General features: G+C 31.5%; 1 protein-coding gene across 1 annotated transcript in view; it reads right to left on the minus strand.

The window, feature by feature from the left end:
- LOC127725166 (diacylglycerol lipase-alpha-like) overlaps positions 1-22,799 on the minus strand; it is a 30,542-nt gene that overhangs the window by 4,673 nt on the left and 3,070 nt on the right. Inside the window, exons 2-4 of the mRNA XM_052231996.1 lie at positions 11,298-11,518; positions 3,534-3,635; positions 802-970 (exon numbers count right to left, since the gene is read on the minus strand). Coding sequence (XP_052087956.1) covers positions 802-970; positions 3,534-3,635; positions 11,298-11,518 — 492 coding nt within the window. The remainder of the gene's footprint in view (positions 1-801; positions 971-3,533; positions 3,636-11,297; positions 11,519-22,799) is intronic.

The raw sequence follows: 22,799 nt of genomic DNA on the forward strand, positions 1-22,799 counted from the left end.
GAAATTGAACATTTCAAATACTTTTGTTACTTCATTTAAATGTTAAATTCCACTGATATCATAAATATTCCTAAATTGTTATACTGTTCTAACTTATTCTAAATATTAATTTCCAATGGTATCATAAATATTCTTTAATTGTTATACTTTTTAGTTAAATCAATCAGAAAACACATTTGCATTGCCTTCAAAACTATTTTAGTACAATGTTATAAAAACCCATTACCTCCAATAAAACATCATTACATCTTGGTCTGAAAAACTTTTTGTTCAAAACAATATGAAAAGAAAAAAAATATAATGCACTTGAAGTTCTACATTTTTTATACATTTTTTATACATTTAAAAGGATTGTAATAGCTACAATAGGTTTATAGTCACAATCAGTAATGGTCACTGTTTTCAAACATGTGTCACAATTCACAACTTATTCTACATTTATTCAGCTACTTGACCTTGATTAAAACCAGGAATAAAAGAAGACACAGGGAAACACCAATGAGACAGCAACCCAAAGACACTAACAACTAAAAGACATATTCAACCCTACACAATAATTTTTTATTGCTTTTTGTTTCATTAACTCCTAAAACACAAACATCAAACTCTAACATGTGTTTAACAGAAGAGTGTATGTGTCTTTAGTTATAAATGATATTGCAGAGTTAAAAAAGAAATAAGAAATATAGTAATACAAGGCAGAGTTTTCAGCATGTCTCGTTTACTATACCTGTTACAATATTATAATATCCTTTATCTCAAGTCATGGCAGCCTCTGCTTATTTTTTTAAATGATATTACCTTTGTCTCCAGTTACGACGGCCACTATTTCTTTTATTTCGTTTTGTTTTCTCCTTCAGACTTTCCTGGAATCGCTTCATTTTGACCCACTTCCTGCCAGCAATGTCATATGTACACCATGTAGATATAATTATGGACAACATTACTATCCAGTTAATAATGATTATAGCTGAAAAATAGGAAACATACCACACTATAGCTGATAAATAGGGAACATACCACATTACAGCTGATAAATAGGGAACATACCACATTACAGCTGATAAATAGGGAACATACCACACTATAGCTGATAAATAGGAAACATACCACATTATAGCTGATAAATAGGGAACATACCACATAACAGCTGATCAATAGGAAACATACCACATTACAGCTGATAAATAGGAAACATACCACATTATAGCTGATAAATGGGAAACATACCACATAACTGATAAATAGGGAACATACCACACTATAGCTGATAAATAGGAAACATACCACATTACAGCTGATAAATAGGAAACATACCACATTATAGCTGATAAATGGGAAACATACCACATAGATGATAAATAGGGAACATACCACATTACAGCTGATAAATAGGGAACATACCACATAACAGCTGATCAATAGGAAACATACCACATTACAGCTGATAAATAGGGAACATACCACATTACAGTTGATCAATAGGAAACATATCACATTATAGCCGATAAATACGGAACATACCACATTACAGCTGATAAATAGGAAACATACCACATTATAGCTGATAAATAGGGAACATACCACATTACAGCTGATAAATAGGAAACATACCACACTATAGCTGATAAATAGGGAACATACCACATTATAGCTGATAAATAGGGAACATACCACATTACAGCTGATAAATAGGGAACATACCACACTATAGCTGATAAATAGGGAACATACCACATTACAGCTGATAAATAGGGAACATACCACACTATAGCTGATAAATAGGAAACATACCACATTATAGCTGATAAATAGGAAACATACCACATTATAGCTGATAAATAGGGAACATACCACATTATAGCTGATAAATAGGAAAATGCTGTCATGTCATGTCAGTATTGAAATCAAATAATATTTATGAGCTTTTTATGCAATAACTAAATTTATGTTATATAGTTTTAAGGACAATTCTTTCACAGTTTTATTTTCATAATTCTTGTAAATAAAGATTTAAACATTCTTGGAACAGCCTTCTGTGTATGAGCCAGCTGACAAAGCAGCCAAATTGGTTAGCATATGATTTTTGCTTGGTGTTTAACAAATTAAACTTTCAGCAAACTTGGCTATAACATGGCAACCAGTTTATATTGCTGAGGAATCCAGAGTATCCAGAATAAACCATCAACCTTTGGCAGGAAAGGTAGCAATCCTTGTCCATGAGGATCCCAGTTTAACACATCATGCCACAGTGCGGTTTGAAACCACAACCTCAGATTTGACCGGCTAGTACACACTGAAGATGAACTATTTTTACCACTCAGCAACAACGCCCTCGTATTGTTTGACATATGTATTTTAATACCTCAAAAACTGAGATTACAAATTATAGTAGAAAGTTCATACGATTACTTTTACTGAGAGAAGATTGTAAATGAATAATTATTAAGTTTCAACAACGACTTTTCCAAGTATTTAACATTTGGCAGATTGATGTGTTTATATATATTAATGAGCTGTCACTTGTTTTACACAATCCAATGCTTTGAAGTGATGCACCCAAATATCAAAAGCCTTTTGTCAAAGATAAAAAAAAAGGGGTTGTTTTCCACTAGAGATTGTCACAAAATATCAATTAGTTTGACCTTGCAATCAAAGGTCAAGGTCATAATGATACAAGACACATCATCTTATGGTAACCTTCATGCACAATATGATAGGCAAATGTCAAAAGATAAATAAGTTTTGGCCAAGGGCCAAAGACAAGGTTGTCTGAGAATCAAAAGAAGAGATATCACTATATATTTTGTGTGCCCTCTAAAAATGAAGACATAATTTAATATTTTATCTAACTCAAAATTTGCAACAAAATTTGGCATTCAAAATTTCCTCAGTAGAAAAAGTAGAAACTAAGGTAGTAATATCAGAGTCTTTTAACATCTTGGATCATAAATATCAGCAAGTGATCAGTCAAATTTGTTTATGAAATAAGGAAATTTTGAAGCTGGAATGAAATTCATTTTTTCCCTATCATAATCCTTACAAAATGTGTTGATTTTTCACGACCCAAACCTTGAAAACAAGCACAGGTGACTTATACTATTTATTATACTTGTATTTACTAAAATTGCATTTAAAAATCTACATATTGGTAAAGTATGAAAAAATTCTGTCAGTTTTTGTTGATACCCCATACTTTTTGAATGTCATAGAATATATGATCTATCATATTTGATCACCTTGATACAGCACTTATGTTAAAGATGACAAGATTGGTAGCTGCTTTGTCAGTTGGTACAAACACAATCACGTTCCAAGATCATTTAATACTCATCAATTTTGAGACATTTTCAGAAGAAACATTTGTTTATGAATGGTTTTGATATATACATGTACATTACTTAATTTTTTTTTTAAATCTGATGCTTAAAAATGTTCCATAAGTGCATCTGATGTGGAGCTTTGCATTATGTGCATAGAGTAAAATGGTCCTTATTTAAAAAAAAGCTATTTAAGACAAATGAAATAATTACCTAAAGCAGCTTTCTTTGGAGACTCTGATTTACAGCTCTGGTAGTGTTTAACTAGCCATAAAATGCCAACTATCTGCCAGGAAAATTCAAACAAAAGAACAGCTGAAAAAATCAACAAAATGCATGTATAAAATAAAAACAACCACAAGTAATACATATATAATACATTTACATGTATAAAACAAAAACAACCACAAGCAATACATATATAATACATTTACATGTATAAAACAAAAACAACCACAAGCAATACATATATAATACATTTACATGTATAAAACAAAAACAACCACAAGCAATACATATATAATACATTTACATGTATAAAACAAAAACAACCACAAGTAATACATATATAATACATTTACATGTATAAAACAAGAGTGGACACACTGAAATGTCTCGCCTATTTTAGTGTTCATGATTGAATTTATGTTGAAAGTAAAAAAAATAAGTTTATATAAGCTTTACATTAAATTAACATTTTAATGATGAATGAACATGAAGTCAAGGTGAGATAAACCCTATCAGACAAACTTGTAGGCCGTACAATCATTCCATACACCAAATTTATTTAACATATATTGCCTAAAGTATCTTAGAAACAAACCTCATTGAGGAAACTGAACTTTGACCAATGAACCATAAAATGAGGTCAAGGTAAGATGACACCTGTCAGACAGACATATACACATAACATTCATTCCATACAGAAAATTTTATGAACTTATCACTTATCTGCCAGTTGGAAATGTGAACCTTACGATCATTCTATACACCAAATATAGAAGACCTATTGGTGATAGAATTTGAGATATGGACTTTATCATGAAAACTAAATCTTGTTCACTGATCCATTAAATGATGTCAAGGTCAAATGAAATATGTCTGACAGATATGTGAACCATGCAAGGTACGCACATGCCAAATAAAGTTATCATTTTACTCATAATAATTGAGAAAATCACATTACAAAAACCATACATTTTTTTTTCCAAGTAGTTGCTGGACCAAGAAAATGAGGTCAAGGACAATGGACATATGACTGACAGAAACTTTGTCACATAAGGCATTAGAAATATTAAGCTGTAAGTAATGAGATAATGACGCTGCTGCTGCAGATGCCCCTGCCAACGCTGCTGCTGCCGCCCCTGCCACCGCCCTTGCCGAAGATCACTATCATAGTGTCTTCATACTACAAATTGTATGGGTTATTATCCACTATATGAAAATATGCTGAATAACTGTGGTTAAGGTTAAATAACATAGTGATATACCATTGATATTGATAATTGTGATTAAACATGGCAGTGATGAGTGATATTATGATTGTTAGATTTTAACACAAGAAGAATATTTAATCACAATCTTTGCAAGTTAAGTGCTGAAAAGTGAAATAGTTTGACATGTGATAATGTTACATCTGCAGTGAGTTATAAAAACATCATAACTGCTGAAAAGGAAAATTATCAATATTAACTATTACTGAAAGAGAGGAATTTTCTTGATACCAGATCAACCAGAAATGCTGTTACCTTTTTATGGTCTGTGAATGATATCTAAATGAAAAATTCATTTATTTAAATGGTTATACAAAGATATATTTTTCTACATGGATATTACAAACAATACAGTTTACAACACATTTTGTAACACAGAAGACAAATTACAAAATTAAAAAGTACATTAGACATGATGTATATCTAAACAGTTCATTGTGGCATTTCTGGCAGCTTAGTTTAGTAATGATCCCTTAAAAGTTTTTATTATTTAATATCATTATTAATGTTATTTAAAGATTTTTATAAAATAATCTATTTCAATGTAAGTAATCAGCAGTTAAATAATAAAATACATTCCATACACCAAATATAGTTGACCTATTACTTATAGCATCTGAGAAGAAGACCAAACAACAGAAACTTAACATTGACCAATGAACCATGAAAATAAGCTCAAGGTCAGATGAAACCTGTCAGACAGACGTGCACACCTTACAATCATTCCATACACCACATATAGTTGACCTATAACTTATAGTATCTGAGAAGAGGACCAAACAAGAGCAACTTAACATTGACCAATGAACCATGAAAATGAGGTCAAGAACAAATGACAACTGCCAGAAAGACATGTACACCTTACAATCATTCCATACACCAAATATAGTTGACCTATTGCTTATAGTATTAGAAAAACAGACCAAAACACAAAAACTTAACATTGACCAATGAACCATGAAAATGAGGTCAAGGACAAATGACACCTGCCAGTCAGACATGTACACCTTACAATCATTCCATACACCAAATATAGTTGACCTATTGCTTATAGTATTAGAAAAACAGACCAAAACACAAAAACTTAACATTGACCAATGAACCATGAAAATAGGTCAAGGAAAAATGACACCTGCCAGACAGACATGTACACCTTACAATCATTCCATACACAAAATATAGTTGACCAATGGCTTATAGTATTAGAAAAACAGACCAAAACACAAAAACTTAACATTGACCAATGAACCGTGAAAATGAGGTCAAGGTCAGATGAAACCTGCCAGACTGACATATATCCCTTATAATCATTCCATACACCACATATAGCTGACCTACTGCTTGTAGTATCTGAGAAACGGACCTAATCACGTACCTTTAACCTTGATCACTGATCCATGAAATGAGGCTGAGGTCAGGTGAACCCTGTCTGATGGACATGTAGACGTTGCAAGGAACCTATATACCAAATATAGTTATCCTATTACTCATAATAAGTGAGAAATTTACATAACAAAAAAACTAAACTTTTTTTTCAAGCAGTCGCTGAACCATGAAAATAAGGTCAAGGACATTGGACATATGACAGACGGAAAGTTCGTAACATAAGGTATCTGCATACAAAGTATGAAGCATCCAGGTCTTCTACCTTCTGAAATATAAAGCTTTATACAAATAGTTTACGCCGCCGTCGCTGCCGCCGCCGGATAGTAATACCTATGTCTCACTTTCTGCGACTTTTGTCTCAGGCGAGACAAAAAAAGTATCACAAGTAATACATATATAATACAAAATGTATATGACATTTAAATTTTCAAATCCACGAGAATGCTGGAATGTGAATTAGGGTTTCAGAGAAATATCCATATCTTATTCCAACTTGTCAACATCATGTTTAGCTTATCCTCTAGCACTGATACAGGTGGATTATGTATATGATTCTAATTTCTTCTACTCTTGGCTGTTCCATGTTCAGGATTAATTTCGAACAGCGGTATACTACTATTGCCTTTATTTACCCTCTAGGACTGATACAGGTGGATTATGTATATAATTCTAATTTCTTCTACTCTTGGCTGTTCCATGTTCAGGATTAAGTTTACCCTCTAGGACTGATACAGGTGGATTATGTATATAATTCTAATTTCTTCTACACTTGGCTGTTCCATGTTCAGGATTAAGTTTACCCCCTAGGACTGATACAGGTAGATTATGATTATGTATATGATTCTAGTTTCTTCTACTCTTGGCTGTTCCATGTTCAGGATTAAGTTTACCCTCTAGGACTGATACAGGTGGATTATGTATATAATTCTAATTTCTTCTACTCTTGGCTGTTCCAAGGAATAAATTTCTGTACCTAGGTTTTTTTTTAAATATTAGATCAATATTCAATACATAATTATGAATTTTGAGTGTAAGTGGAAACTTTTGCAGCATACACGAACGGGGTATTGGACTATGACTTTAATGGGATCAAATGATATTGGGATGTCCTGCCTTTATTCGTAACCTCATGCATGTCATGTGTCCGAATTTTAATTTTTTTCCCAAACATATATTAATTCGTTCACATAGTTTTTCATAAAATTTTGTTTTCCACACCAGTGCATAGGATTATTTCATAAATAATAATTACATGATTAAGTATCCTTCTTTTTTCTAATTAGAAAAATGAAGAACTCTACACAATACAAATAATGGTTTTGCTGTCCATAATACAGATCTCCCTAACAGTAAATTCCAAATCAATTACAGAACACAGAAATTGTAAACACCAGTACTAATGTGTGTAAAAACATTCAATTTATCCTAGAAAATCAATTACGGAATGGAGAATGTTGAACATAATGCCAACTTTAAATGACATTTCAATTTAAATTTTGTAGATGAAGTGTAAATGAGGACTGAAACCACATTAATGCTTTCATGCTTTGTTTGGCCAATAACTCTGTATAGAAGTTCTCTCTTAGAATTTCTTTTTACGCCAGACATCTCCGATTCAAGCTCACTTGTTGTGTATCCCCCAGGTAGAATAAAACTATATAAGTATCAACTGAAGATAAAGTTTAAGTAATTGGATCTTCAGCCGGGACTGTAAGTTAACCTTTTAGCAAGACTGAAAACAAAAATAATAGAATTAGACAGGACAGGAGAACTTCAACCTAAGTTTCAAGGGGACATTGAAATGAGGGCATACATTTGTCTTTTAAGACTGTTCAAATTGGTTTTCCTCCCTCTTCTGTGAAAAATTTCTGTATCTGGTCAGGAAATAAAATTTTCACTGAAAGTTGTCCTAGATATTGGTGATGTACATTTGACATAATCTTTTATAAAATTCTGATAATAACTGTTGGTTTAGAAAGTCAAATTTCATATCCTTTTTATTTCCAAGGGGGGTAATTCCCCTTAAATAATCCACTGGCACTGATTTTTAACTTGTGCGAAAAATATTGTTCACATATAAACCTTTGGCATAAGTTTTATGGAAATCTGGAAAGAACTATAGATTCAGTTTCCATATTATTTACATTTCAAAGGGGCATAACTACCCTAAAAAATAATCCACCAATCCCGACTTTTTGAGCAGGATCGAACTATAGCGGATGTCAACAATTGACATAAATTTTATTGATAATTGATGAAAATTGTAGGTGTGAGAGTAGTCCAACATATTTAACAGACATGCAGACATTAACATTTCAAATCATCCCCTACCTCCACTTCTCAATTCGCAATGGTGTCAGAAATTCATCTAAAATATCAATTTTTGCAGCCTGTATAAAACGACTATCTAAATTTTAAATTTTGTCATTTTTTCTCAAATTATTGGGTTAAAAAAGAAATGTTTTACAGAGAGTAGTAGACAAACATGCAATCACAAGCCTGATCTTGATAATATCCTCTCAAAGCTATGTTGGGGATATAGACTAAATACATAATCAAATAAAACCAAATAAAACCAAATATTTTTAATTCAATAAAATGTCAAGTCTGAAATATCATTCAAATAACCAAGATCCAATTTGTTTTTCTACAATCCTTCAATTAAAGTACATAAACAGTCAATATAAACATTGATGAAATCAACAGAGCTGTGTAATTAGTATTAATTGATTAATGACCTAACTAGTGATGGCAGAAGTCATTTTCTTTTAAGGTCAATACATCACTATAGACTATCAATCAATGATTTGATGTACAGGAATCTTAAGCTTGTAGCTTTGAATGCTGTATATCAATTTATATTAAATAATGTCAATTTTTTATGTAAAAGTAATGAATGTATTACAAATAGATATTTTTTTCAAAACTTGAATCACTGTAAGAAAAATGTATATTGATTGTTTGGTTTTGGGGATTTAATGCCACTTTCACACGTTCAGCCAGTATTTTTTGGCGGAAGAAGCCGGAGTGCTCAGAGAGAACCATTGACTTTGGTAGGAAAACAGGCAACCCTAGTAAAAAAAAGATTGGAGTGATATGCAGAGTTCTCGAAAAGTGGCAGTCTGAAGGTTTTGACCACCAAAATTTTGCAAAGGACCGACACAATTTTGATATTTTGCAATAGAAATAATAGTGAGGACCAGCAGATTTTCTCCAAGGACCACCAGGGGGAAAAAGATTTCAAGAACTCTGGATATACACCTGCCAAGGGCACGGTTCAAACTCACAACCCCAGTGCTGACACCTATGGCCCAAGAAAAATATATGATATACCAATAAATAGAACAGAAATAAAAATACCAAAACTGAGTCTAAACTAGGAGATACAAGTAAACCAAAAACTTTAGCAACTGAAAGATTCTGCAAATTTTGCAGAGACAAAGTAGAATATGAAGTAAACTTCCTTTTTATAGTATCACCTATACAAAAACCTTCAAAAGAAGTTTAGTATTTTCAAAAATCTGATTAAAGATGATGATTTCAAATCAGTAACATATTTACTTATTCCAAATAATTTGGTTATTATAAATAGACATGTGGTTATAGCATATCACTAACTTTTACTTGCTATGCATATGTTTACATTATTGAGGGGGTGGACAGCTTTTGAGGAAGGTGGGAGGTGGGGGGAAGGTGGGAGACAAAAAATAGGTGGTAGAGAAAAAAAGATTCTAAAAGTGGGAGGTGGGAGATAGGGGGTGGGAGGTGGGAGGTGGGAGGGGCGGGTGGTGGGAGAAGGGTATCCCCCTGTCCACCCCTCATTATTTATCATGTTGTTTGTGTCATATATGTAAACTTGGATTATCCAATGTCATATTTATTATATGTACTTTATCCAATAAAATATTTGATTATATTTCATTTGATTTGATTTCAATTAGAGATTTCATACAAAAATAACAGAATAAGTGACAATTTATTGGCATACATTTTGTATTTCTTGCCAATTGTTAATCTTATGCATTATTCCACTTTCTTTACATCATAAAAACCAAACGTTCAACAGAAATCCAAGTGTTATCTTTATTCATGATCATTAAATAACCAAATTTATAATAAGTACTCTTGAAATTGGTGCTTAATGTGAAATTTGCTCTCAACTTTTTCTCACCACTTATTACAAAGGAAATAAAAACTTTCCTCAAAATCTGTACCTCTTTATTTGGGTATTCTAATTTTTGAAACAGGAACTGTCCCATCGAATAAATACAAATTGTTTTCTGTGGAGTTCATTCTGTGGGAACTTTTAAATTTCTCCTTGAAAAACCAATCGTTCATTGATTATCAAATTTGGCTTTAAAAAAAAATCCCAGTGATGAAAATACATACATGTACCAATACTTGAAAATGACACACATTATCAGACCAAGAGATAATAAATATTTTTGGTTCCAGCTTTTCGAAGTTTGTAAATACTAGATGCAACCATTTTGACAACTCCACACTGAAGAGAGTTCAAGTGCTGCCATTGGTCAAGAGGGATGTCGTGGGAATGGCCGTGACTTTTATTTACAGGAAGATGGCACAACATTATTATCACAAATGTTGGCTTAATCTGCCAAGGGTGGAGATAGAGGGACTGTTCATAACCCTTGGCTAGCAAAGATGGGTCTCTTGTGGAGAGTTGTCTCATTGGCAATCATACCACATCTTCTTATTTTTATAAGTACTGATTCTGTGGAAAGGTTTTGTTTCCTTTGCAATAATCTATTTGTTTAAAGTTTTATTTGTATGACTTTTCATATTCCCACAGCCATCTAATTTTCAGTTCTAACCTGTAACATGTCTAATCATTTATTTGTGAAATTTATCCATGCATTTCATATTTAAATCACATTATAACACAACTATCTTTTTTGCTTAAAATTAACAATTTGATTGATTTTTCGCGGTTGTTATTTCTAAGGGGACATACCTATAAAAAAACAAGATTCTAAGATTAGCAGATGGATTAGTTCCTTAATCTCTTTGATCTAGGAATTTATAATACAACTTGTGTCACTATGGAAACCAATTCCATACCAATAAAGATATTTACCTAATTTAGTATACAGAAGATACTGCATACAATCTCTGGGCTCAGCATGTAGAATGGTTCCTCTTAAACTGACCCAGAAAATGATAACTTCTATCACTATGGCCACAGATATCATAACAAGGTAACCAAGGAGATAGTTCTTCAGGTTAACAAGTCCAACAGTGCACGTCTTTGCTTGCTCAAAATCTACAACTCCAAGTATAACAGCTAATACTACTTCCCTGGATAATAAAAAGAGGTGACTCATATCAAAATCATTCATTTGAATGAACATAAATGCATAATACATATAAAATGCTTCGCCGAGCGCAGCCTGATACGACCGCAGAGGTCGAACCCTGAACAGTTGGGGCAAGTTTGGACACAATATTCAAGCTTGATACTGTCTGAATTTGGATTGTGATCAAATTTTTGACATAATATAGGTTTCTGACACAAAATAAATGTGGTCAAAGATCTTAAAAATTTGAAATGGGACATTTAATTTACCTAGAATAGTCTGATATCCAAAATCTAACAACATGGTTATATTCAGCACATAAAAAAACACAAAAAATTTAATTCTAGTTGAAATCAAACTAAGTTTTAAATTTTGGACCCTTCAAACCTTAATATGGACTAATTTAAACACAGGGCCCAAAATAAAAAAATTAAATGCACAATAAGATTTAGCATACCATAGAGCCGCAATATTTCAGTTTTAGATGAAATCAAACAAAGTTTAATTTTGGACCCTTTGGACCTCAATGTAGACCAATTTAAAAATGGGGCCCAATATCCAAAATTGTAATACAAGTTAAAAGCCCCTAAAATTAAAGACTTAATTTAATCCCATTGAAATTGGTTAAAAGATTTGCATTTATTTTTAATTGATGATTTCTTGCTATTGTGCAATACTGTACATGTGCTGTTGCACAATACTTAGTTAATCTGTTATATATAATAATTTACACACCCTGTTTGGTGTGTATCTCCTGCCATATCAGTATTTGTTGCTTTTATTAATAAATCAGAAATAATCAATGTAAAAATGGAAAAATTTTGAAAAAAAAACAAAAATTATGAGAAAAAAAATCCCCCCAAAAATTTGTTTTGGAAAATTTGAAATTTTGAAAAATCTTGAATCTCCTTTTTGGCCCCTAATTCCTAAACTGTTGTTACCATAACTCCCAAAATCAATCCCAACCTTCATTTTGTGGTATTGAACCTTCTGGTAAAATTTCATAGAGATCCATTCACTTTTAAAACTAAAGTTATTGTCCGGAAACCAAATGTGTCTTCGGACGACGACGACAACATGAAAGCATTATACAACTGCAAATTTTTTGCTGTCGTATAAAAAAGGATGATAGACATCCTTGAAGTGCATTGAAGTGACATTGTGGATGTTGACCATTTTGTTGATGTATAATTGGTAAGAAGTGACATTGTGGATGTTGACCATTTTGTTGGTGTATAATTGGTAAGAAGTGACATTGTGGATGTTGACCATTTTGTTGATGTATAATTGGTAAGAAGTGACCTTGAAGTACAAATGTAACTTCTAGAATGTTATATGACATTTCTGTCACTGTACTTAAACAACTTCTTCATTTCTTCTCTCATTATTGTTTCTACATTATTCATGTATTTAGCTGCATTAAATTTGCATGGAGATACAGCAGTTAATATCAAAATGTAAGAAGGCAAAAAAATCATTTAGTTTAATCCTGGTATTTATGATGAGTCTATTTACTTAATGTCTGTTTGTGTACTTTGGCACCCGAGTATAACCAAGGCATTATATGTAAGCTACCCATTTTAGCTTATAAAAAAATTTAAAGTACTTGGGGGAAAAAAAACTGATGATATATTTCCTCATGCCCATATTTAAATGACTTCTGCCAGGAAATCAATAACTACGTGAAATATTTCATATAAATACACATTCCCAAGGTCAATAGCCATGTTTGATCATTACTACCTGTTGTATAATCAATTAACCTAATTTGACCACATTTGTAATATAAATATTACATTAAAATTGGAGACAAATTAAATCAATCAATAGCTTCTATAAAAGGAAGGAAATTCTATATAACTATACTCAGCAACACAAATAAATCACCACTTCTTCCCATACGTAGTAGTTTCACAATTTCTATTTGGGCTAAAATTAGACAAAACTCTAGCATATTCTAAGCCTTACCTTGAGTTTATCCACAATTTGCAGAGAATTCCTTGTTTCAGGGTTTCATCCAAAAAAGTTGAAAAAACTAAAAGGTTTGAGACAGGCCAATTCTAAATTGGTCATTATAAAAAAAACGAAGTAATTTCTCTGTTTTCAAGTGAAAAAGTACACACACTTCAGTTTTCACAGATTTTGCAAATTTTTTATTTGGGGTTTTTGAGTAGTATAAATAAATATTCAGAAGACCTTCATTTTCACAGAATTTAATATTTTGACACCAAAAATATTGTGCCAAATATTGACTCATTTCAATCACTTTTTTAAAAAGTTATTTTAAAAAACATTTTTTTTACAAAGTTATTAATAGTGATGGTGTGTTTCTTTTGTTGCTGAGTACATTAGAGATTGTTATCAGGTGAGCATGTCTTTCTCACCTCAAATCTGGTTACACTGACTTAGATCAATAAATACATGATTACTCTGATTCATTAAAAACACAGCAATGCTTAAATCTACAAAAATCAAATATCAGCTAACTCATCTGTATATCCTTTAAAAAATCCATCAGAACTGAAAGCTCTTGTCTCAAGGAACTTAATGAAGTTTATTCATATATTTTCAACATCTCTAAACAAATTTATCATATACATGTACAAAAAGTAAATTTTTTGGTTCCATTACTTACAAAAATTACCTCAGTATTTGTTAAGTCATACAGCTACCACAAAAAATAAACCAGCAGGAATTTTCATAGTGAATTCTTTAATGACCTAAATGAAAACCCTAAGGTGCTGATTTGTATTGCTTTTGCCCAAATCTGACATACATGTATTCCAGAAAAAGATTTTAACAAAGATCACCAAGAGAAAACTATATCAAAACTACAGCTGTTAACTTTAAAATGCTGAAGTTTTTAAGGTATAAATGTTCAATAATATGACTCTGAAATTTGTGACATAATCATTGAAAACGTAACAAAACCTATCAGATGCATTTGTATTCCTTACATTGATTTAACATATATGTACATTTGTATCATAAATCTTCTTATAACATACCAAAATAATCTTAACCTTGACTTTTAATATGCAGATATATATATATATGCATGATCCTTAAAATTATTCAATCCATTGGCCTCAACAATATTGTTCCCTTATTAATAATAAAGAAACCCTTAATTTCAGGTGTGATATCATTATTTCCTTAATCTTATCATATAATACCCCAGAAATATAAATATAACGAAAAATACATTTAGAGTGAATTAATCAAAATCACTAGAATCAACAGTAAAATTAGTCACTGCTGAATGATTTTCTTCATATGATGATCGTCTTGTCAAGAATCATTCAAAACAAAATGTCCTTTATCAAATGACTCATGTATCATTAAAATTCTAATCAATCAGGCTGAATTTGCTATGGTAGTTGAATTGATTTAGTAAATGATTAGTTAATGAATGAAATATTGCCAATCATTCATGTAAACAATTAAGTGATAGTACATTAAATCAAATAACTGGACAAACAGTAATTGCTGAATCAATCTGTCTAGGCATTAGATACTAATATTTACATAATGTTTCTAAATGAAGTGATGATAAAAATGGCAATCAGTATTTGGAATGGCAACTATGAATGAATTTTATTCTCATCAACTAATGACATAGTTATAGAGACAATAAGTATATACAACAATATAATATAATATACAGTGCATGTGTGAAATAATGATATACATTAACCAGGAGGAGAGACTTTCACATTAACAGCTTTAATATATCGACATAATTTTTCTAAAACTGTCATATTACTTGAGGAAAACAGATTACATAATTTCAAGGTGTTTGCATTTTTCCAACAAAATTCCGGTAAAAATGTTTGCCTTTCATTATCGAAAGATTTACAAGACAAAATATAATGATACTCGTCACCGATTTCAGCCGAGCCACAGATACGACACAATCTATCATTTCTTGACAGATTATGCCATCTCCCTGTCTCGACTGGTAAACGGTGACTACTACATCTAAATTTACAAAACATATACATACAATTCAATGGTAAAATAGATATATATTCTTCAAATTTAAATTCTGTTTTAAATATTCTATAGCATATACCTTTAGAGGTAGAATTCATATTTTCATGCCATTCCTGTATAAATTGGTCCTTCAGTTTTTGTTCTACACATTTAGAAATCCACAAAGCAGAAAAAGTACCCTGTTGATTCCAAATATTTGACATTCCACAATTATCTAATGTGTTTTTTATAAAACGTAACCATTTATTCTCCAAACCATAATTATTAGAGTAAATAAATAATAGCTTATATAAAAGTGAGGAGACTTTACATTCTTCTCCATGTAAGAGACGACACCAAAACTTTACCATACGAACTCTTGCATGAAATGAAATGGGGTATCTTCCCAGCTCTCCGTAAATCATAAAATTTGGAGTAGATTGTTTCAAATGTAGTATAAGTTTGCAAAATCGCAAATGAACTTTTTCTAGTAACTCCAAGTTTTCAAAACCCCAAATTTCACATCCATACAAAAGTATCGGTAAAATAGTTTTGTCAAACATATCTAATTGACATTCAATAGATAAATTGTTTTTTCTACATTTTTGTAACAATCCATACATTGCTTTTGTAGCTTTTCCATATAAATATTTTCTTGTCTTTAAAAAAGAGCTACTTTTTGAAAATATAATTCCAAGATATTTATATTCGTTTACTATCTCGATATCATGATCTTCAATATAAAATTTTAAATTCTTTGACAGTCGACCTTTTGAAAATACCATAACTTTTGTTTTCTGCACATTTATTTTCAGTTTCCATTGTTTACAATAATCACAAAATTCGTTAAGCATCAATTGTAAGTCTTCATTTGATTCTGACATCAAAATTGTATCGTCAGCATACAGTAAAATAAACATTTTGAAATAAACCATTAATTCATTTTCTATATCTTTACTAATAGTTTCTAAACCTTTAGCATTTGTAGTTTCTAGAAAGTCTTGCAAGTCATTTAGATATAAAGAAAACAATATAGGTGAGAGATTCTCCCCTTGTCTAACTCCTATATCACAAGCAAAGAAGTCAGACTTTTCATTATTATGTACTATACAGGATTTCGTATCTGAATACATATTTTTTACAATTCTAAAAAATTTCCCATTTATGTGGTTCTGTAGAAGTTTGAAGAATAAAGAGTTTCTATGTACAAAATCAAAGGCTTTTTCAAAATCTACAAACGCACAGTAAAGTTTCTTTCTTTTTAAAAACAATAATTGAAACAATACATACAGAGAAAAAGTATGGTCGTTGGTAGAATATCCGGATCTGAATCCAGCTTGATTCTCATGTAAAATCTTATAATGATCGAAAAATGTACTTAATCTATCATTCAAAATAGATGTGAATATCTTTCCAATGCAAGATAATAGTGTTATGGGTCTATAATTTTTTGGTTCCATTTTACTCCCTTTATTTTTAAAAATAGGTAAAACATTACCAAAAAGCCACGACTCTGGAACAATACCTGTATCAAAAATCAAATTGAATAAATAAATATAAATGTCAATCATAGAATCCAATGAAGATGAAATGTATTCATTAATAATTAAATCATCACCTGGAGACTTGTTATTTTTCGCTTTTTTTACTGCTTTTCTGATTTCATCTGCTGTAATTTCCTTGTTAATCATCTCATTTACTTCGTCTGAATTTATCTCGTTTGTAATAACATAATCGTCTGAACGATCTTTGTTTGTATTTAAATCTTTAAAAAAGTCAACCAAAGTTTGCAAAGGAATTTTTGAAATATCTCTTTGCCTATTACCATGAAAAAGTTTCCAAAATTCTTTAGGATTTTTTGTTCTCATGTTTTTCATTTTGTTTCGAAAATCTGTATTAAATCTCACAATAGCATTATCCATAGTTTTCTTATAAGAAAGTTCACTCACTCTTAATCTTTCTTTAAATATATTTGAACCATATTTTTTACACAGTCTTTTTGATTTTCTGAATTCTTTTTTTGCTTTCAGACATTCCAGATCAAACCATTGCTTTTTTGAATGTCTTTCATGTGCTTTACTACCTGTCAGACCGAAAGTAGTTTCTGCCGATTTCAATAAAATATTACAAAGATCAAAAACTACTTCATCTACTTCCGGTTTTCGTGCGTTTTCTTTTGCATTATGTAAAGATTGTATCTTAAAAAATAATTTCTCAATCATTTCTCCATCTAAATTATCTCTAAAATCCAATGTTTTTTCACATTTCCATTTACCAATTTTTGGTGTAAAATTATTTGTCTCAAAATCTGAATGCTTCTTATTTTTACAGCTCAAAGTAAGTGAAATAGGTGAGTGAACATCTGAAAAAAGTCTACAAAACTCTTGTACTTCAAAGTCGAGTATATTCTCAAGAACATTACAAGTGCATATCATATAATCAACTACACTTTTATTTTTACAAGTCATTCTACCAATACTATCTTTCCCAAATCTACCATTTAAGATAAATATATTATTGTTTTTACAAAATTCAATAAGTTTTCTACCATACTTATTTACAATAGTGTCAGGATTTTTTCTATACCTTGATATGTTCATATCATCAAGAATACATATATCTGAAAATACATTTATATCGGATATTTCATTAAATTGAGTATCATCAGTATCTTCGGTTTCATGGAAATCTTTGAGTGTTGCAGTTCGACTATTGAAATCGCCAAGTAAACACATGTAGTCATTATTCTTACTAAAATTTTGAAACTCAAATTCAATTTCCGAAAAGGCTTCATCTGACGCATAAGTTGTATTTTCTGGGGGTATATAAGTAATACCAAATATAATATTTTCTTTAAAATCAAAAATTTCTTTTTTAACAGAAAACCAGAAAACAAAAGGACAATCTGATTCTATTAAAGTTATGTAACGTTCTAAATATTTTTTGTAACCTATAGCAATACCACCAGATTTGTAGTTTGAAATTTTCTTTCTATTTTTATACTTGAAAATAAAGTTTTCACAATCAATAGTGTCTATATCATCAAGCTTTGTTTCTTGAAAACAAACAATATCAAATTTATTTATTAAACATTGAAATTCGGGATAAAATAATCGATGCTTGACACCACATACATTTAGAGATAATATTTTAATATCTGAGTTCTTGTTCACTGTATAGAGAGTTGATCCGTGAAAGTCATCCGAATCGTTAAAATTGTCACTGTTCACTGAGTTTGTTTGCCCTCCATGGTTCACCTATCTTCCGTTACTTGAGGTTTCATCCGAAGTGAGATCATCTCGTCTGTTTCGTCGTCTTGTTTTTGGACGTGCTCCTTGTGATTGAAATTCCCGTCGTGTAGTATTTTCGGCTATATCTGATGGTAGAGGCTTAATTTCTTTTCCATCAATAAAAAGTCTGTCTCGTTTTATAAGAGCTTTTTTGTTTTGTTTTCGAGCTTCCTTATAATAGGGCCACAATAACTTTCTTCTTTCGTTGATTTCTTTAGGGAATTGTTCTGAAATACCAAAGGTAGTCCCCTTAAGATTGGTTGCAGACTTCCGTACTATTTCTCTGTCCTTAAAGCTTTTGAATCTGCATACAATTGGTTTGGTTTTAAATGTTGTCCCGTCTCGACTTTTTCTCTCATTCAGCTGTCCGAATCGGTGAGCTCTGTGGAAGTCAATCTCTGTTTCCATTTTCATATGTTCTGTCATGAATACTTTCAAAATTCCTTCCGTTGTATCGCTTTCCTCATTTTCCGTTGTCATAGGAATTCCTGTGAACACTAGGTTCTCACGCATCGACCGAATCTGGAGATCTAGGTGTTTTTCTTGTAGATCTTCGAGATTTTTCTGCACCCTTTGCATGTTTTCTGCCACTTCGTTGTTTTCAGATCTAATAGCAGTAAATTCAGATTTCATGTCGGATAGATCATTTCTATTTACCTCAAACTGTGAGTTTATAAAGTCCAAACTTTTTTCTATGTCTCCTACTCTATCTGTAATTTTTCCTACATTGCTTGAAAATGTTTGCATACTTCTTTCAAATTTGTCAATTTTTTCACCAAAAGAGTCAAGAATAGATAATTTTGTCAACATTTCTTCCACCTTTTGTCCAAGATTGTCAATTTTGATGTTTGTGTCATGTCCCATATTCATTGTTGAATGCATAACTGGTTGAATATTTGGAATAGGTTGGGGTCCATAAGGATAGTAGCCCGTTGGTGAAGTGAAGTTTGGGGTTGACATTTGTTGTGTTGTATACTGTGGTATGTTGGATCTTCCAGGGAGGATAGGAGAATCAATATTTGGTATGTACGTTGACATATTTAAAGTCTGTAATTTATCGACAGTTTTATTTTTTAAACTATTTTTCGGTTTGTTTACATTCTCATGTTTTGAATCGTGAGTACTACTTTGCTGTTTCTTACTTGGTTTCTCCGTGCTATCATTTTCAGGTTTTGAATTCCTCCTTTTCTGACCTTTCTGACCTTTCTTCCCATCCTTTTTATGATTCATGTAGTTAATACACTATTTTGCTAATACATTCCTCATAAAATAACTTTCACAATAATAGTTAACTTCTAGTAATTGTCTTTTTTTTTCGGGATAAAAAAAATAGTCGACATATTTTCTCCACACATGCGCAACGCATACATCTAATACTAATGGCATGGGGGGAATCATGCTATGTAGAAGGACTGGCACAGCTTACTAACAAAAATCACACAAGAAACAACATAATTTTAATGTGTACAATTTAAAAATAAGGAGATGTGGTATGACTGCCAATGAGACAACTATCCACCAAAGTTCAAATGAAGGTGATGTAAGCAATTATAGGCAACCGTACAGCCTTCAACAATGAGAAAAACACATACCGTATTGTCGGCTATAAAAGTTAAAAAGGCCCCGACAGTAAAAATATGAAACAATTCAATAAAGAAAACGAACGGCCTATATTATAACAAAACAATTGACAAAAAACAAATAGTTCATTGGTTTTTAATGAGTGCCATATTGAATGACCGACTTAGTACTTGAGTTATGGGTCTTGGACACTTTGCAATTCAACAATGTAGAAGTAGAAGGAATCAATGTCCAAAATTATGAAGGAAAGTATAAAACTACATCAAAAAAGAATATGTATCCATTAGGTAATACCCGCTCTAGGTCAAAACCATAATTTGGTTATCTTAAAAGTTCACATTACAATGTATAATATTAAGGTTCAAGTTACTATAACTTCATGGTAAACTCCCTTAAACAACAAGAATGTGTTCATAGTACACCGATGCCCCACTCACACTTATAATCATTTTCTATGTTCAGTGGACTGTGAAATTGGGGTCAAAACTCTAATTTGGCATTAAAATTAGAAAGATCATATCATAGGGAACATGTAACTAAGTTTCAAGTTGATTGGACTTCAATTTCATCAAAAATCACCTTGACCAAAAACTTTAACCTGAAGCGGGACAGACGGATGGACAAACTGACGCACAGACTGAAAAACATAATGCCCCTAGGTGGGGCATAAAAGTTTAAACTGACACCATATAGACTCACTGACTGACTTCCAAACTAGAACAATATGCTCCATACTATCATCATGATCATAGACAGAAAATAAAAAGGTGCTCTTTAAACAGGTGACAGAAGATAATCCTTAACTTTATCTTTTATCATTGAAAAATGTTATGAGGTTTATATAATATTTTAAAAGCATTAAATATCTATTTTTTTTCTCTACCCCAGACCCTAAGGAGTCAATACTGAAAAACATAAACACATGTCTATATTAGATTCAAGATAGTGTATGGTGTTTTAGCAACTGAAAAGTAATTGCAAAAGAGCTTTAATGAAACCTTTTAAAAAATTTGAGTTTGGGTTTTTGAAACCTACTGTAGTTTAACCATGTTGGTTCAATGTTTTGGAGGTTATTCATCTTTTTTCAAATGTGACTAAGAATTTTTTTAGCATGCTTTCAAGTATGTACAGAGCCTAACCAAATTACAGGGTCGTAACAACAATTTGATTTTGACAGTTTAAGTTGAAATATTTAAACCAAAAATTCAAAAATTGCAAGAATGAAATATTGAATGATTTATCCATTAAACATGTATAGCAATCAGTTTTGTTCAATTCTGTCAAACTAAGGCCAAAATTATAATTAATATATATAATAATTTATCCTCATAAAGATCCAAAAATTTCGGTAGGGGGTCTAGGATAAATGATGTAAAATCCTGCATTCTGGGCATTTCCAGAGAGCTTGGCATCATTGCATAGATTGAAGATGTCAAAGTTTGATTTCAAACCGTTTTATTGCAGACGGAGCTAAATATCAATTTTCAGCTTTTACCCCCTATGTCTTTTTATGTTATTTTAGGAATATTATTTTTAGTTCATTTTTGTCATATGCCACCTTTTACTGTTATTGTTACGGGAAATTGGATTTATCTACCGTATATCGTTTTATGTTATTCTAGGAATATTGATTTTTTAGTGGTTTTTTTCTTGATACAGGGAAATTGGACTGGAGTTTTCGTCGTTTACATGTAGGTCCATGATTTAAGATTATTTCTGGAAATAGTCAGTGATAAGATATTTTAGATCGGCAATCGAATAATGAGGGGGGTAGGAGGGGGTCCGATCCTGAAATCCCGAATTGAAAGACACGAAATCCTGTACGTAGTCCCGATTTAGAAAACACGAAATCCTGTTTAAAGGTCCTACCGTCCCTCAATAATGTCAAAATTGGATTACAGGATGTTCTTTCAAATTTTAAGATTGAATGAAGTTGGGGGGAAAAAGGGGAAATGAATACTCAGACAGGACTGCTACCGTGCGGTGCTCCAGTAACTTGTCAGTCTATTTATAATTTTTTGATTAGTTCCAATGAAAATATATTCAATACTGGAACTCTTAACACCTGTTGTGATCACAAATAACAACTAGAATTTCTCCTTCCTCACCTTCAGTATCGCTTTTCCTTTTTCTGCAAGAGCCCGTTTTTAACAGAGATCCATGATGATTACCGGTTACTAGGTTAATGTAATCGAGAAACATCAAGCGGTGACTGAGATGCTGAGTTATTTCCGGGGAAAAATAATTTAAAAGGAACGATGTCAATTTATAGAAATTAAGGTTGAGACAGAAAAAACAAATGACTATATTTCGTATTTAATTACCATAAACAAATACGCAAAAAAAAATCAGTGTCGAAATTTTAGTGAGGCAATTGCCTCACTTGCCTCAATGGTAGTTACGGCCTTGATGTTACCTTGGCTAGTGAAATTTAAT

The sequence above is a fragment of the Mytilus californianus genome, unplaced genomic scaffold, assembly GCF_021869535.1.
Source record: "Mytilus californianus isolate M0D057914Y unplaced genomic scaffold, xbMytCali1.0.p SCAF_15, whole genome shotgun sequence".
NCBI classification, from domain to species: domain Eukaryota; kingdom Metazoa; phylum Mollusca; class Bivalvia; order Mytilida; family Mytilidae; genus Mytilus; species Mytilus californianus.